At 37.9% G+C, this 17385-nt stretch overlaps 1 protein-coding gene across 5 annotated transcripts in view; it reads right to left on the minus strand.

Annotated features, from left to right (window-relative positions):
* Positions 1–17385, minus strand: part of LOC150078563 (catenin delta-2-like) — a 666545-nt gene that overhangs the window by 155456 nt on the left and 493704 nt on the right. For all 5 annotated transcript variants that reach the window (XR_016547633.1, XM_090385058.1, XM_090385056.1 and 2 more), the window contains exon 13: positions 8788–9029. Coding sequence is in view for 4 of the 5 variants with exons in the window: in XM_090385058.1 (XP_090241184.1) it covers positions 8788–9029 (242 nt within the window). In the remaining variant the exon portion in view is untranslated. The remainder of the gene's footprint in view (positions 1–8787; positions 9030–17385) is intronic.

Raw genomic sequence — 17385 nt, forward strand, 5'->3', positions numbered from 1 at the left:
GTTATTTGCATAAATAAATGTTTCAAGAGTGTTCGACAGATCTTTTGTAATAGAATTTATTTTGATTGCTAACAAAGCTGCACTCAGCACTGACCTCTGAGGAACTCCTTCTTTTGAGTATACGTTTGTGATAGATTGTTTTGATATTTTACTTGGGAGGTTCTGAGCTTCAGAAAATTTTGTATTAAGATTGGTAAGTGGCCTCGTAAACCAATGTTGTGGAGGTCATTCAAAATGCTATATCGCCAGGTGGTGTCGAAGGTCTTTTCTATGTCAAGACTGATCATAATTAGATGCTTATTCCTTAGAAAAGCATTGTGAATATTTGCCTCTGCTTTTAGGTACCGTAATGGTTCACTGCTAAAATTTTTTTTGTGTAGTTAGGCTAGTTTCTTGAAGGCAGACACCTACCGTATAAGGCCTTGAATGGTTTGAGCAGGCTCAATGCTGACGAGATACTTCCGCTTGCTTCTAAGAACCTGAGGGGGGTATAGATTCAAATTGAGGAAAGACAGTTGTAGAATAGATGTTCGGAAGTTTGCCTTTAGCCAGTAGGTAGTTGATTGCTGGAACAGACTTCCATCTGTTGTTGTGGAAGTTGATAGCTTAAATAAATTTAAGGTTGAATTAGACAAACATTTGGAGTGACTGGATGAGCAAAATGGGAAGGTTTTTTTTTTTTTTTTTTTTTTGGCTGATACTGTATACACTTGCTTTCTTGCATTATATGCCTCAACTAATGCTAATGACCGGTGGGTGGCAGCTCAGTTACTAACGCTTCAAGATCTAATCTACATATACATACTCTTGATTTGGAGGAAGGTACAATTGAGACCAGTGAGAATTTAAACTGGACTGAGACTCTTACTGCAATGCTTCCAAAAATGTTTGCACTTGGAGGTGTTTACATGAAATTCTGGAGCCAATTAAAATAGCCACTTCACCATGTGCTCCGCTGGAAGGAAATCAGTCTTGTGTGTAGGTACCATAACGGTTCACTGCTATGTTGACTTGTGGAGTTAGGTTAGTTTCTTGAAGGCAGACACCTGATTGGATTATATTTATCAATCAAATCACGAATGTCGTTGATGTTACTGCGGAAACCTTGAGAATTCTGTTCTATTAGTGTATGCATTATATTGATTTTGTATTTGTATCTGTCTTTTTGTGAATAGTGATCTGCTTGTATCGTTCAGGCTTTTTCTCTTTTTTGGGGAAAAATGGACAAACATCCATCTCTTCGTCGGCATATATTTCTAAGATTGGTTCCTCTAAGTCTTCTTTTTCATATGTATTCATGTTATCATGGACAGAGGGTTTGTCTTCTGTATCTATATCTTTAGTATTTATGGTTGGTTGTGAAGTGGACAACGCATCTTGAGGAACTGAAACTGGTGTGTTGATGGCTTGGTTGACAGTTAGCGTTGAGAATGACTTTAGTGATACAGTTAAGATTGAGCAAACCCAACCAGCTATGAAATGCTGGGAGGAACTGTAACATTAGTTTGAACCACAGTAGTAGTGGTGGTAATAGTAGTTATCTGTTTGTGTTGTTGGACAGGTTCTGCATATGTGTGTGTTACTATAATTGGTGATATTATTTTTCTTTGCTTCAAGTTAGGTAACTTTATGCTCGGTTTTGTACTTTTGAATGTAGAGTGATTGCCTTTACAGTTTGTACACCATAAAGCCTGTGCCGAACATTCAGTATGGACATGATCATTAGACCCACATGAAGCACATACTATAGTCTTTTGACATACTGCCTGTGAATGCCCAAATTTCTGACATTTGAAGCATCTGATAGAGTTCGGCATAGACAGTTGGACATCACATTTCAGATATCTGGCTTTTACAGAAGTTGGTGGAATTGACAAAATGATTTTAGTATGATATTTCTAGTTAGAAGTAATGAGCTATCCCTTTTACTTAGGTTTCTCTTGACCTGAATAATGTTTTGATCTGAGAGTTCCTGTTTAATTTCTTCATCAGATACATGTAAACGGTCCCATTCTGTTATAACTTTTTTTGAATAGTTTAAGGTGGCATGAGGGGACACTCCTATGGGAGTTCCTCCAAGTGTTTTCAATTTAAGAAATTCATCTGAGTGCTTGTGTTCTTTTGTTTCAACAAGCAGGCAACTGATTTTAGTTGGCAAACCATTTATGGTGAGCCACCAGCATTCTCTAAACATTTCTGGATCAGAAAAGGAGAGAGCTTGCTGACTGGGTGGTCAGTCAATGAATGTATTATAAGGAAGTGAGGCCAGATATTCTGGTCTGTCTCCTTCTTTTATCTTTTAGCATATGAAGGGCTGTGATCTTCCTGTTCTCTAGAATGTGATGGGACATTGTTCCGGCAAGATCCAGTATTGGTATAATCCATATTTGCTCTTTTCAGCCTTCGGGAGATTAACTTTTCTGCCTAGGTTTCCGGCCCCACAATGGGAAGGCAGGAGCAGTGCCTGGTGTTACGAAGTGAAAAGTAATTAGGTGTTAGTAATAAAACTATGAGAAAAAGAAAGGTGAATTTCCTTTCTTGCTCTGTATGAATACTTTTGTGGCAAGAGCTGTTATTAAATAAACAGATTTCTTAAATGACAGGAATGTAAAAGAACTATAATTCACTTTTAGGAAATTGCAGTGAAATCACAGAAAAATCACTCAGTCAAAATCGATTGATACCTGGGACCAGACCATGGTGGCTCCATTTTTAAAGTGCCCAGGTGGGATATTATTTAGTGGGATACTCCAATTCTGCATTAGATTTTTCAATCTGATTTCAGCAGGTTTTTATTTTTATTTTTCATTTGACTTATTCCTTTAGTAGTTTATCAAAGATATTTTACCAGCTAGGATGAGAGGGAAGACACTGAAGTTTCATTTGTGGCATTGTGATGGTTGTGTTAAGTGCCTATGGAATTGTGCTTTTTTTTTTTTTTTTTTTTTTTATGTATAAGCATGGTTTAAAGAGTAATTACTTTATAAAATATATGACATGAATAGAGATAACTTCAGTGAGTCATAGGATAAAATTTTATTGCAGGTATTGAAGAGACACATGAGACATTGGCGTTTGGAAATTTTGTCTTCGAACTCTAATAGTGACACATATAGACCATAGCTTCATAGGCTTAACATAGAGGATTTACCCTTGTGAAAATTCCCATAGACAATTCCCAGTTGAGATAACATTACGCAAAATGGAGACGTTATCTTATTGCCTTGGAAATTTACTGGCTTTGGGGTAGCCCCCCTTTAGGGAGATGCCACTAAATATTTATATGTTATTATATACTGTGGCTATATCAGTCTTTTATTGCTTAGATTCCACATTTACAATTCGGAAGAGTCCCATAGGTTAACATAGGGCTAGTTTTGGGCTACTTTTAAAGAAACTTAAAGTGGCTATAACTCTCTTAATTATGGAGTTGAGGATCTTACTTTGTAGGAAAACAATCTCCTTGTAATTACTCATTTTGTAAATAATTTTGTGACACCCCTTGTCCGTTAGGGGCTGAGACCCATAAACCACCCTTGGTGAATTCTTCAACTCTTATGCAGATTTCATCCTGGGTGGGGTAAAGTGTCTATTTAGAAACATATTGTAAAACTAATTAATTGGTTGTTGTTGTTGTTGACTAAATTACTTGTCTAATTAACATGTCAGAAGATCGAGATATTACTTTTCTCAAGAATTTGAAGCATATTCATCTTGTTCTGAAGCATATTCTTCTTCTGTTGATTTTACAACAAAACAGGTGTCTACTAACAAAGAATCTTTTCAGACACCAGTAAGGCATAAATGGTAAAAGGAAATCAAAGACCCCTAAAACTGTTATAAAAGGGGAAAAAGACAAAACTAAACTTGATAAAACAAAATTGGATAAAAATAAGACTGAATAACGAAAAAGATAAGAACCGCCAGTCTCTCGTTAAAGAAATTTAAGCTAGCACAGCCAGGAACGGTGAGGGTTATGGAGTTCTTGATTCCCCAAGTGGTATAGGGGATAAAATAGTTAATGTTTGTAGTAGGGAGGACCAAGGGATTTCTTTTAAAGATGGTTTGAATCTCGGAGGATCATTACGTGCCTCGGAGGTGTATTTGACATTGGCTAAGATAAGAAGGGCTTTAGGAGAAATAATGTCCAAAGAGTCAAGTAAAATAACAAAACCAGCATCTAATAGAATTTATGGTCTCTGGGCTGACGTGGAGGTGGTGACCACAGCAATGAGCGCCTCAAGGTATGAGCTAGGGATCTGGAGGAGAGTGCTTCTCAGATAAAACAACCGTTAGATTGCCAGATTGAACTTCATAAGAAGTCCTATGCAGAGGTAGTGTGGCAGGATCTCAAGTTGGTTGATCCTGTTATCATCCAGAATAAACCAAGATCAAACAGAGGACTGACAGTGAAAGTCAGGATAGATCCTTATCAGTTCCTAGAGATGTGCCTGATCCTCAGAATCTAATTATTTTTAGGCCTACTTCCCTGAGTTCGAGTCAGGATATAAAGCAGAAGGTGACTCGAGTCATTAAGCATGACCACAAGGAGATGAAAGTAAAAGGCATTCGTCTCCTTAGGAATAGGGGGATCCTTGTGGAGAACACAAATTCGGTGGATGCTAATAGGAACTATTCTGCTTCTGCTTTGAAAGAGATAGGTCTTAACAATGGAGAAACCTCGGTTATCTGATCCAACAGTGTTAATATATGGTGTCCCTCATGAATATGCTAAGGAGGAAATACGTGATGATCTCTTCATTAAAAACTTAAGACTACGGTTTCTTGCAGGATGTAGTTAAAGACGAGGTGACTTTCAGATTTAGCCCTGGATCGGGTGCAAAGGTGGTTTATTGGGTGGTTGGATTTAGTCCTTGTATGATGAAGTATATTTTGTATAGCAATAGAATCTATCTAGGATTTACATCACACAGGTTCTGTAGGTTTACGATGGTAAGCAAGTATTTCTGTTGTTTGGGGTACGGCCACTCGGCACAATTTTGTTCACATAAGGCAGTCTCTTGTGGACGCTGTGCAGAGGGTGGTCATGTCTACAGAAAAATTTTTCCCATAAAGAAGACTCTCCAAAATGTATCGACTGCAAGAGACTTAGAGATTACAATCATTCTGTAAGGGATGTCAAGTATCCAGAATACTTAAAAGCAGTACAACTTACGGACAGCAGAACCAAATGAGTGAAGTGATAAAGGTTCAAATTCAGCAACAGAGTTGACTGATAAGAATCCAATTTTAGGTAATATTAGGGGATAAAAGTTCTTCAGATAAATGGTCAGCGCTGCTGAGTGGCAATGTATGAGATTAGAATAACAGCATTTGAAAATAATTTTGATATTATTTGCATACAGGAACCCTTTCATTCTTCACCGGTAGGGGGTGGGCCCCACAAACTTATAGGTTTTCCCACCTCAGCAAGAATTATTCATTCGCTTGACAAACCACTAAAAAGGGCCATAGTTGTTTTAAATAATATGGTTGTTAACAACATTACAGGTCATCTGTGCATGGACACTGTGACCTGTTTAATGATTTCTACACCTTTCATAAGTTTTTACATTGCATCTGTTTACTGTCCACCAACCGAAGACATACAATTGACTCTCCATCGTTTGGACAATATATGTACTAATTTCGCTTCTAAAAATCTGCATAATCTTACAAAAATCTTAAAATATACAAGGAAACTTGTCTGTGTTATACAGGTGAAATATAGTGCAGCCACAAAATATACCGACGCAAATTCACCCATGAGCTTCAACATTATGGAGGTGTTAAACAGGTTTTTCTTTTTTCTTTTTTATTTAATTTTCAAACCAGCCTTTGCTGGCTAAAAAACTTGTGGCACTAGAGCTTTCACCAAATTTGTTAATGTATTTGTATAGTTTTTGCCTTTTCGATTATAGTAAATGAGCTTAATGGAACTTTTTTCTTCATTTGATCTTCAATCCAAACATTTAATGCCTTTTCCATTTTTTCAATTTTAACATCATGCAATAAGTGCACTCTCAGAAAACTGCGCCGTATCTTTTCTTGTAATTTTTTAATGAATTGGACAGCAGATGCATTGATTTTATTTTGAAAGTTTATCTAACCACTTAATCTTGCTTGATAAAGTCATCACCTTCTTTCTTTTAACAATTCCCTTTTTTGCTAAAACTCGTATTTTTGTAGAAAATTATGCTCTCAAATGGTAAAAATGAAATAGACATGTGAACTCCAGCTACAAATGCATAACGCAGACTGGCAATGTGACATACTTGATCAACATTATTTGCACCCAAACTTGATCGTGACTGTGGGTAACAACACATTACATTGACATTTTATGCTTATAAAATGCGACCATGAATAAGCAAAACCATAACTAAAAAATCCACGAATAGTGAGGAAAGCTGTATTTAAAATAGCTATAATGATAATAAGTAATTATAAAAAATTATACTAAATATTTAAAATGTCTCCCTTCTCCTTCTTGAATACATACATGGGCTCTTTTCATTGTATTGATGACATTTTTTGTAAAGTTTGAAGTCTATGATTGCAGTTTCATTCTGTATACTGGCTTTCAGTTCCTCCAACATGTGGGGCTTATTTTTATATAATTTGCTTCTCAATAAGCCCCACAAATAATAATCCAATGACAATAAATCTGGGTATCGTGGGAGAAACAAATTTTTTAAAATAAAACAATCACTGAAATATTCACTCAGCATTGCCACTATTTCAGTGGATGTGCAATAAGTCATCCCATCTTTTTAAAATCAACAATAACATTTATCATTGAGTAATGGAATAAATTCCTTTCATTTGGAGTGAGTGAATGGGTGAAATAAGGGTTTTTTTCTTTTTTTTGGCTGATGCTATATAAGCTTGCTTTCTTGCACATCATGTGCCTTTCTAATGCTAATTGGTGCATTAAATCTCTGCAATAATCAACTGTATTAATCAACTAAGTTCTTCAAGAAGAGAGAGAATTTTAATCACTCGGTGACATGAAACTGCACACCACAAAGTGCATCAAATTCAAGGCAGTTGGTAAGGAAAAAGACCTGAGGATAATTATACATCTGCCATGCAGTTTTCCGTGCAGTGCATATAGTCTGATAAAACAGCTCATGGGATTCTATGATATACAGGAACTTTGCCAAGAGCAATAAAGTGGTAATTATATCACTTTATAAAACAATATTGGCCACATCCTGCAAACTGGTTTAGAAACTTCATATTAGGAAGGATGTAGATATTCTGTAGAAGGTGCAGAGAAGAGCAACAAAATTATCATATATTCCAGTGTGAGAGTCCACATTTGGACTTCAAACATTTAAATTTAAGGTTGAGTTATATAACAAGTATAACATCATAAACTTTAATTAAAGGTACATTTAGGGTTAGAAAGACACAAATTAATCAATATCAGTATGATTAGTAATATATTTATAATTTATTGCATAAATATTTTTATTTGAATATACATTGTTGCTCACCTTTTAATACCCAAGAATTTGTTCATCTTCTTCATTGGATGAAAACAGTTCACAGAATTTGCAATAAATTATGTTTATAGGTTTAATTTTAGTTCTGAAAAGTAAACCTGAAAGTGAGAATCTTGAAAGCTTACTTTTTGAGTTTTCGAAACTTTTCAACTTTTGAGATTGTTAGGCATGATTTACAGCTGAAACCAAATTTCACTACAATATAAAATGGACAACAAAGAATATCATGGCTACATAATTAAACCTTTCCATAATTCACAAATAGCATCAACATGAGAGAAGTCACAGAGTTATGCCTATAGGTTTTGATTTTCTCACTTTCTATGTGAGCGTATTTACACCCTTACCATCTTTACAGTTTACTGTGTAGTATAATAAAATGACACAATGTAAACATTTAAAAGAGAGAGCATAAATATTAGAATCAAAAGTAGACTCGATGCCAATTTTACTACAATACACCACTATGCAAAATGTAAAAGATAAAAAAAGGGAATGAAAACAATTTGAAAGAAAGAATATATGATTAAGCAGAAATTTAAGGCAAAAAATAGAAGTCAACTAGGATATGCAGTAATGGGACACAAAAGTGTATTCTCACCAAGAAAAACTTGGGTTCTGCAAGAATAGCATCCATGTGGCAAAGTAACCAAACTGTTTTAAGGCTTTAAAAAAGGTTGATTTAACCTAATGCCAATGGCATTTTACTTTTTCTCATATGACAGACACAAAACAACATGAATTTAAATTGAAAATGGATTGTTGCAGAATAGATATATGGAAATCTGCATTCAGCCAGAGAATCACTGTTTGTTGGAGGTGGGTATTTTGAAAAATTTAAAGAAGGATTTAGCAAATTTTAAGAGGAAGGGACAAATGGGGGAGATAATCCCCCTCCCCTTCTTTGTTTTGGTTGATGCTGTATAAGCTTGTTTCCTTGCAGCATTTTGGCAATACTAACAGGAATGTCACTAAATCACTTTCCCTGGTTATGGCAGTTTCTACATCTGTATCCGATAGAAACATCGATACTTTTTTTGACACTAATTCAATCCATTCCAAATTAAACTCAAACTTTAATTCAAGAATGTGGAGGTTCTATAAGATAATGTAGAACCTCCACTTCATTTTCACCTCAATTTTAAAACATTATTACAGCTAAAGATTAAAGCAGAATACAAATTTAGTGTTTTAATGAACTATTAAAATGAATTCACAGGATGAAGTGATTGTTAGAATTTTAAAGAAGCCTGTTCTATTACTGTTTAAGATATACCTTTGATTGGAGCAAGAGCTCTTGAATGAGTAGGTGGGGAGATTCTTTTATCATAATCTGGATCATCTACTTCCTGACAACGATATGAAAGGTTTCTTAGAATACAAACACAGTTCTCTACACTTTTATTATCCATGTCGTTCTTTCCAATAGCTGCCCTAACAAGATGTAATAGGGAATCCACAAGACCTTCACATTCGCGTAGTTTTCTTCGGGCATATTCTCCAGCAGAACTGACATTTCTGAGAAGGAAAAGAAAATGTACTATAAATGATCATCATCAGAGTGAAACTTCCATTGAGAGATATAACTTGGATATTGGTTTCCCCCCTCAAGTCAATGAGCAAGTATATATGATATATACATTTTAGAATTATATCATCTTAAGTAGCTAAAAATATAAGGAAATTGGTAAATTAAGGAAATATTAAAACAGTTCGTAAACTGATATATTCAAGATATTCTCAGTACAGTTCGTAAATTGATATGGTCAAGATATTCTCAGTCATTATTTGAAAAAGGATTATTAAGATATTTGCAGTCTATACAAAATATCTGGACAAGGCTGCAATTATACTTCAGACACAACAATGGTTTTTTTTTTTTTTTTGTTTGTTTGTTAAGGGAAAATCTTGTCTGACCAATTTGATTGGATATTATGATGTGGTCACAAAGGAACTGGAAGCAAAAAATAATTTTGATATCATATACTTGGATTTCAGGAAAGATTTTTGATACTGTTGCACATAAAAGACTGCTGTACAATTGGAGTAGTATGGCATTAAAGCCAAGTTGCTGCTATGGAAAAAAGGAATGGTTTAGTAGGAGAAGAGAGAGTGGCAGTCCATGTGCAAAGCAGTGGACTAATGTTACTAATGTTATTAGTGGAGTCCGGTGTTGGGCCCATTGTTGTTTTCTGTATTTATCAATGATACTGATGAAGGCATATCAGGCTTGATGTCCAAGTTTGAAGATGATACGAAGGTTGACAGGGTGATTAATGGTAGTAATGATGGTATGCTGCTGCTGCAATAGGATCTAGAAAAGTTAGGCAGATGGGTTCAGAAATGGAAACTTTAATATTGACAAATGCAAATTAGTGTATATGGGTAGAACCCAGATTAACATCCCATGTGGTACTACACTCAGGATAGTGGAAAATGAAAAAAAAAAAAAAACCCGGAGGTAATTGTGCAGTTGGATATGAAGTTCTCTGAGCAATGCCAGCTCGTGGGATTTGTCAAAGATATACAGAAATTTTGCTAGCAGGGATAAGGAGGTGATTATCTCATTGTTGTTGTTTTTTGGTGCAAGGGCGACTTTGGCCATATTGCACTAATCAACGTTATGAATGTTACACATGCATAGTGACTGTTATGACATCAGTAAAAAACGGTGATATAATTTTATCAGTTTAATAAAGTGGAAAAATTCCAGCAGAGTAGCATTGTTACCCATGATGTGGTAGAGTGTCGGGGTTCTTTAAGATTGGAAGAAAGCTAAATGAGACTTGGCGGGCAGTGGTGTATAAAGAACACTCAACAAGAATATGTTTCATTGTAAAAGGAAAGTTGCACTGTGTGCATTGCAGAGGATCATTACCTGTGAGGAGTTAAAGGTGGGTAAGTTGACTGTGGCCAATTTGCGGTCTGGTTAATATTACTTCCTCCCTTCTGTTTACACGGAAGCTGGAGGACCATAACTGCAGTTCAGGTTTTATTTGGAGGAGTTTATTATGTGTTTGGGCTTGCCATTGAATTGTCCACTGTTCCCTACATATTCTTCATATATTACTTTTGTATTCAAGATATGGAACATAATACTGTGATGATTCTCTGCTGGAGGGATACTTAGCAGCATAGTCTGCACATTCGTTTCCTGGTATCCCAGCATGGCCTGGGATCCAGCAGAAAATGACCACTTGCTGCAGTTCTTGGATATGCATCAGTTTGGATTTTATGAATTTTATTAAAGGATGTGCCTGAGAAGAAATATTCTGTAAAGCTATAAGCACACTCTGGGAATATGTATATATATATATATCATGCTTTTATGGATGGACAAATGAAGAATATTTTCTATTGCAAGTTTGATGGCGTATAATTCAGCTGTATAACTGCTGCATTCATTGGGAAGCAATACAGAGAAGGTTTTATGAGAGAAGACGGCTGTGGCACCCGCTCTACTCTCAGATTTTGACCCATCGGTATATAGTTTTGTAAAATACAGATGATTTTGTGTATGGGCAATGTGGAGTTGTTGTATGTTGACATTTGCAAGAGAGCGCTTTCCCCAGTTTAGGAAATAACTGTGACAGGATGGTTTAATATAATACCATGGTGGATCCGGACTGTTTGAATCTTGAAGAACTTTGTCAAAATGTATATTCCAAGTTTGTAATAATACCTGAAATCTGAGAGCAGTAGGCTAAACTGCTCTGGGTTTATTTCTATAGTACATTGTGAACTGGGAGTCATTAATTATCGGTCTAATGGGATGGGTAGGTAGACTTTGCCAATTCAAAGTCTTTTCATTGAAGCTCATGAACTTCCCCTAAACCTCAGGAGAAAGATGTTACCACTCAACTATACAACTAAAGTCCAAAGTTCTATAAGCGCCTATAGCTATCCTCAGGGCAGAATGTTGGATGGGGCAAGCTGTACTAGCACGTTCTCCCTAGAAGAATCATATACTGGCACACCGTAATCAAGGTGAGATCTGATTACGGCTCTATACAAATGAAGTAACGTGTATCGTTCTGCACCCCATGATGTTGAAGAAATAATTCTGAGTATGTTCATTTTTTTCTGGCAAGATGATTCCACAAAGTTCAATTTGCTATTGAAAATCAGACCAAGGAGACTAATGCTGTTCACAACTGAGATAGGCTGATTTGTTAAATATAGCTCTGGATCTAGATGCATCTTCCTTTTGTTACAAAAGTGAATTACTTTAGATTTTGAGCAGGAGAGTCGATACCCATTCTGTGCCATCCATATCTGAATGTTATTAATTGAAATTTGGAGCTGCCACTCAATGAAGGTCATGTTTTGTGAATTGCAAGAAATATTGAGATCATTGGCATAGAGGTATGAATTCACAGCATTGGGAATAGTTTTGGTCATGTGATTTATTCTTGTTGCGAATAAGGTGGCACTGAGCACAGAGCCTTGTGGGACCCCTTCTTGTTTGGGAGAGGACTTGTCGGTATCGAACTTGAAAGGACCTGTGCTGAAGGAAGTTCTGTATGAAACATGGTAAGTGGCCTCTCAAGTCAAGGGAATGCAGATCTCTCAGGATACCAAAACGCCATGTGGTATGAAAGGCTTGCTCTACATCAAGGCATACCATGACGAGATGCTCATTTCGGATGAATGCATTCCTGATGTTTTTTTCGGCTTTGACCATGAGATACAGGGCTGATCTATTCTTTCTGAAACCAAATTGATTGTCAGAAATTATATTTTTAGAGTCGAGATACCATGTGAGTCGATGGTGAATTATTTTTTCCAGGGTTTTACTTAAGCAACTGGTGAAAGAAATGGGTCTATAGTTTTGAGGAATAGATGATCTTTCCCTGGTTTGGGAATTGCTATTACATAGGAGTAATGCCAGGAACTGGGGAATGAATGTTCAAGGAAGATGTGCTTGAAAAAGGGCAGCAGTAAAGAGACAGATTTTTTATCTAAATGTTGGAGCATTATGTAATGTATTCCATTGGGACCTGCAGTACTGTTTTTTGAGGTAGATATGGCTTCTTGAAGTTCAAGCACTGTAAGCGGTTGATTATAGGGTAAAAAACATGTAGGTCTGAAGTTCAGTTTGGACTTTTCAGCTAATACTTTGATCTTCTGGAGTGATGGATCATATGCTGTTGAAGCAGATAACTGTAAAAAAACAGTTCCTAAGGAATTCACTATATCTGTGGGAGAAGAAAGCTCCTGCCCATTCCAGTTGAGAAGTGGGGAGGATAATGGGAGAAATTTGCCATTTAGCTGATTTATTTTTCTCCATATTATTATTAATCAAGCTTGCAAATTGAATCCAAGATTCTCTTTTAGCTTTTTTTTTTTCCTAATGTGATGGGCCTTGGCTCTGAGTCTCTTGTAGTTTATAAGATTGGTGGTGGTAGGATGTTTTTGAAACAGATTCCATGCTTGGTTTTTTTATTTTTTGGCACCCTTGCACTCTTCGTTCAACCAATAATTTATGGTTCTATGGATTGTTTGTTTTTAGGAGCATTAGCAACTAAGGCCATATTGCTCCGGGGATATGCGGTGGTCATTTCCCGACCTTTCTGCATCCTCCGTATTTGGTGGGCACAGGCTTGAACCCCAGTCTAATCAAGAAGCGGCACCTCCGTAGCCAGGTGGGCAGGAGCAGCAGTGCGTAGCACATGCTTCTTGATCAGACCAGGGTTCGAGCTCGTGACCACCAAATATGGAGGATGCGGAAAGGTCGGGAAATGACCACCGCATATCCCCGGAGCAATATGGCCTTAGTTGCTAATGCTCCTAAAAACCAAATAACAACAACAATCAAGAAGCGTGTGCTATGCACTGCTGCTCCTGCCCACATGGCTACAGAGGCGCTGTTCTATGGATGGTTGACTGTGACTGTGGAATAGCAGTACATGCAGCAGCCAGAATTTGTCTCATAATCTGATTGGTAACTATGTCAATAGCACAGGTTTTGATGATCTGTTCATCAAAGGACACTCGGGAGGTGAATTTTGTCTGATCTGATTTTGAAAATTTCCGTTTTATGTAGTTTTCTGAAATTATGGAATGTGCTGTTTGAATCTTACATATTAACGGAAAGTGATCACTGTTGAGTGGGTTGTCGAGGGCCGTCCACTCAATGCTAGGAAAGAGAGATGGAGAGCAGATGGGGAGATTTATTGCAGAGATTGTACCCGTAGAGAGATGGATGTAAGTTAGTGAGCCAGTATTTAGTATAGTTAGGATTTATCTGTCAGTTAGCTGTTTGATGAGTTGTCCTCGTCCATCTGCATTGAAGTCCCCCAATAAACAGATAGAGGTTGGTAACTGCAGAATAAGATCTTCGAGTTCATGAATAGTATAGGAGTGATTTGGCAATAGATAGATAGAAACAAGTGTCAAATTAATACCAATCACTATACACGTTGCAACAACTTCGATGGAGGTATGTAACGGGATGTGTCTGTAAGGTACTCGTGAATCTAGGAGTATGGCTACCCCTCCATGAGAATTATTTGTACCAGCTGTCTTTCATAAAAAGGGTATAATTTCTAATTGAGAGAGAGAGACACTTGTGATGTTAAATTTGTCTCTTGTAAACAGAAGCCTACAGAATGATAACAGCCTATTAGCTCATGGATATCATCAATGTTACTGTGAAGTCCTCTACAGTTCCAATGTATGATATGATGCATTATTTGGTTTTGTTACATGAAGATGATTCTGACTCCTTTTTATTCCCAGTCTGTTTGTGGCGATCGAGCTTCACTTTCTCTCTCCTCGGAAAGATTGGGCATCCAGTGTCCATGTCATCCTCTGCGTGAAGGTCTAGGATAGGTTCTTCTAGATCGGCGTTATTATCGGTATCCATATTTACTGTTATGAGATTATTTGTCTTCTTAGTGGGAGCTGAATTGGTTTTCATTTTTGTAGCATCTGATGATCTATGTGATGCAGTTGGTGGAACTGTGACTGGAGTGTTGTTGGCTCTGTTCGCTACCTTTTGCTCCTTAGGAGACTGTTTCATTGACGACGGACAGCATAGATCGGGCCCAATCTGCAATGGATACAGTTGGGGGAACGGAAACTTCAGTTTGTGTTGCCGTAGATTGATATATTTTTTTCATTGCTGTTGCATATGTGTTCTTGGGTGCATTGAGCATAATTTGTTTCTTTGCCTCTTGATATGTAACTTTTCGTTCTACCCTATACTTTTAGATTTTTTCCCCCTGTTTTCCAGAGATCACATGATTTTGAATAGGCTGGATGTGCACCTTTGCAATTAGGACAGTGTGAGGTTTTAGCATCACAGTCTGTGTGTGTGAATGTTCTTTGGAACAACAGTTTGGACAGACTGGATCTCCTCTACAAGCCAATTGTGAGTGACCAAATTTTTGGCACTTGTAATATCTTATAGGATTCGGAATGAAAGGCCATACTGGGCAATTGACACTAGATGGCTTTGACACTAGATGGTAACACTGGTGTTCCAAATGTATGAATGATGTTGCAGGTGGGAATTACATCTCCATCTCTCCTGATTGTGATGCGTTTGGCTTGTATAACGTTTTGATGTTTAAGTTCCTGGACCAGTTCAGCTTCTGTTACATTCATCAGATCCCACTCTACAATTACTCCCTTGGAGGTATTTAAGGTTGCATGTGGGGCGACCTGTACGAGTAGTCCTCCAAACGTTAATTTCAGCAAAGTCTCAGAACTTGTGCGACTTTCAGTTTCCACCAATAGGTCACCGGATCTGAGCCTTCTTGCCATTTTGGGTGAGCCCACCACATTTTCCAGACATTTCTGTATAAGAAATGGTGATAGAGTGCTAATAGATTTGTTCGAAAGAGAATGCAAAATAAGGAATGATGGGCATTCCTGTTGTCCTGTGTCCTTCCGCAATCTTATTGTCTTTGTTCCATTATATGCAATTTCATGGTCAGCATTGCTGACAGTACTAGATGAGTGTCTAGGCTGCTCAAGAGCAGGGTAGTCATCATAGTCCATGGTTAGCTCCTTTTTTGCCCTGGGGGTTAACTTTCCCTCCCAGGTTTCTGGCCCCGCCATGGGGAAGCAGGAGCAGTGCCACAAGGAGGCCAAGTGGTTAGAGGGGTTAGTTGTTAGTAAAGAATGTAATATATATATATAATATGACAAAAAAGAAAGGTGAATTTCCTTTCTCTGTTCTTACTTGAGAATTTCCAAGTGGAGAACTGATTTATAAATGAACTGCTGATAGAAAACGATATAACTTAAAAAGAACTTTTATCTCTGAGAAAGATCGCTATTAAATTTGCACTAGAAACACTTGACCTCAAATTCGCTTGGCACCCGGGGCCGATTATCTCATTGTATAAGGCAATGGTCAGACCACCCTTAGTGCTGCATACAGGTCTGGAGGCTTTATTTTAAGAAGGATGTAGAGCTGCTGGAACAAGTACAACAAGCTTCTGGAACGAGACCAAGGCTTCAGTTCTACAAACTGCAGCATCTGCAGACTAGATACCCTAGGAACAGATCTGATTGATGTGTTTAAGGCTTTGAATGGATTGAGCAAGCTCAATTCTGATGGAATTCGTCCTCTTGCTCAGACCACACAATGGGGCACAAATTCAAATTGAGGAAGAAGAGATGTTCAGAAGTTGATAGCTTAAATAAATTCAAGGTAGAACTGGACAAACTATTGGAGGGAATGAAAAGGTGAAATGGCGAGATCCAATAAGGAATATTGGATCTTGCCACGATGTTCTCGTCATAACCTCAAAAGTCATCAATCATACTGCATGACGGAAGAGATGGGGAAGGGTTGACCGGAACTTAGCTCTAGAGACTAAACATGGGTTCCACCACTTCAAGCCTCCAATAAGCAAAGTGGTGGTATTGCACCGGTTGATGAGAGTCAGCTACCACCTAGTACTGCCTGGTAACATACAGGGATGGCATTCCTCCATGTGGTGTGGGTGCCACACCTCGACCCCTGCTTACGTTGGTTCACACCTGGGTGGTCACCCACCATGTACTTGCGCATGGAGGTTATACCCAGGATTACTAACAGTCCTACCATCGTGAAGGTGCAAGCAGAGGATTTGGCTGTCACAGACCGTCCGGACTTCGCCGAAATTGGGTCCACTTGACTTGAGTGTCACCCGAATATCCGTTCCATCAGCGTTTTAGACTCCCAGGTAGCAAGTACAGCTTGTCTGGCATATCTGAGAGAATGTCTGTGACAACCTCCAGGCAGAGGTGAAAGTGATTCTTACATTGCTACTGCTGGTACGTGCAGCAGCCTGGAAAGCAAGGTGTCTAGGATTTCAGTCCCTGCTGTAAATCCTCATGGAATAAATAAACACGGGCTGCATTAGGGTATCAGAGTAAGAACGTGCATCTGGTGAGTATGGGCTTGGCACACTCAGGATCCTGAGCTGGATATCATAATTCTTCTCTTTCTTGGTGATTCCCTTCTACTTCTGAGTCTCCCTCTCTCTCTCTCTCTCTCTCTCTCTCTCTCTCTCTCTGTCAGGGTGATTCGGGAATATTTTTTTTGGCTGGTGCAGCATAAGCCTCAGGCTTCCTTGCACTATGTGGCCAGTAAGGCTAGTAATAATAATGTATACTTGCGTGTACACTAATGCTGGGAGCACTGTAAAAAAATTTGATGAATTTGAAGTAGTGATTACGTGTTGAATGCAGGCGTTATAGCAACAGTGGAGACATGGTGTCACTCAGACATTAGTGGTGCTGATTTTGAATACGGGAAGTACAGTGTATACAGGAAGGACAGACAGGACAGAAGTGGAGGGGTTATGCTCTTAGAGACGAATGTTAAATCTAAGGCAGTGCATCCAGTTGACATGGGTGATGAGTGCAATGTTGA

The sequence above is a fragment of the Mastigoproctus giganteus genome, chromosome 11 (assembly GCF_048544385.1).
Source record: "Mastigoproctus giganteus isolate SK-2022 chromosome 11, ASM4854438v1, whole genome shotgun sequence".
In the NCBI taxonomy this organism is placed as follows: domain Eukaryota; kingdom Metazoa; phylum Arthropoda; class Arachnida; order Uropygi; family Thelyphonidae; genus Mastigoproctus; species Mastigoproctus giganteus.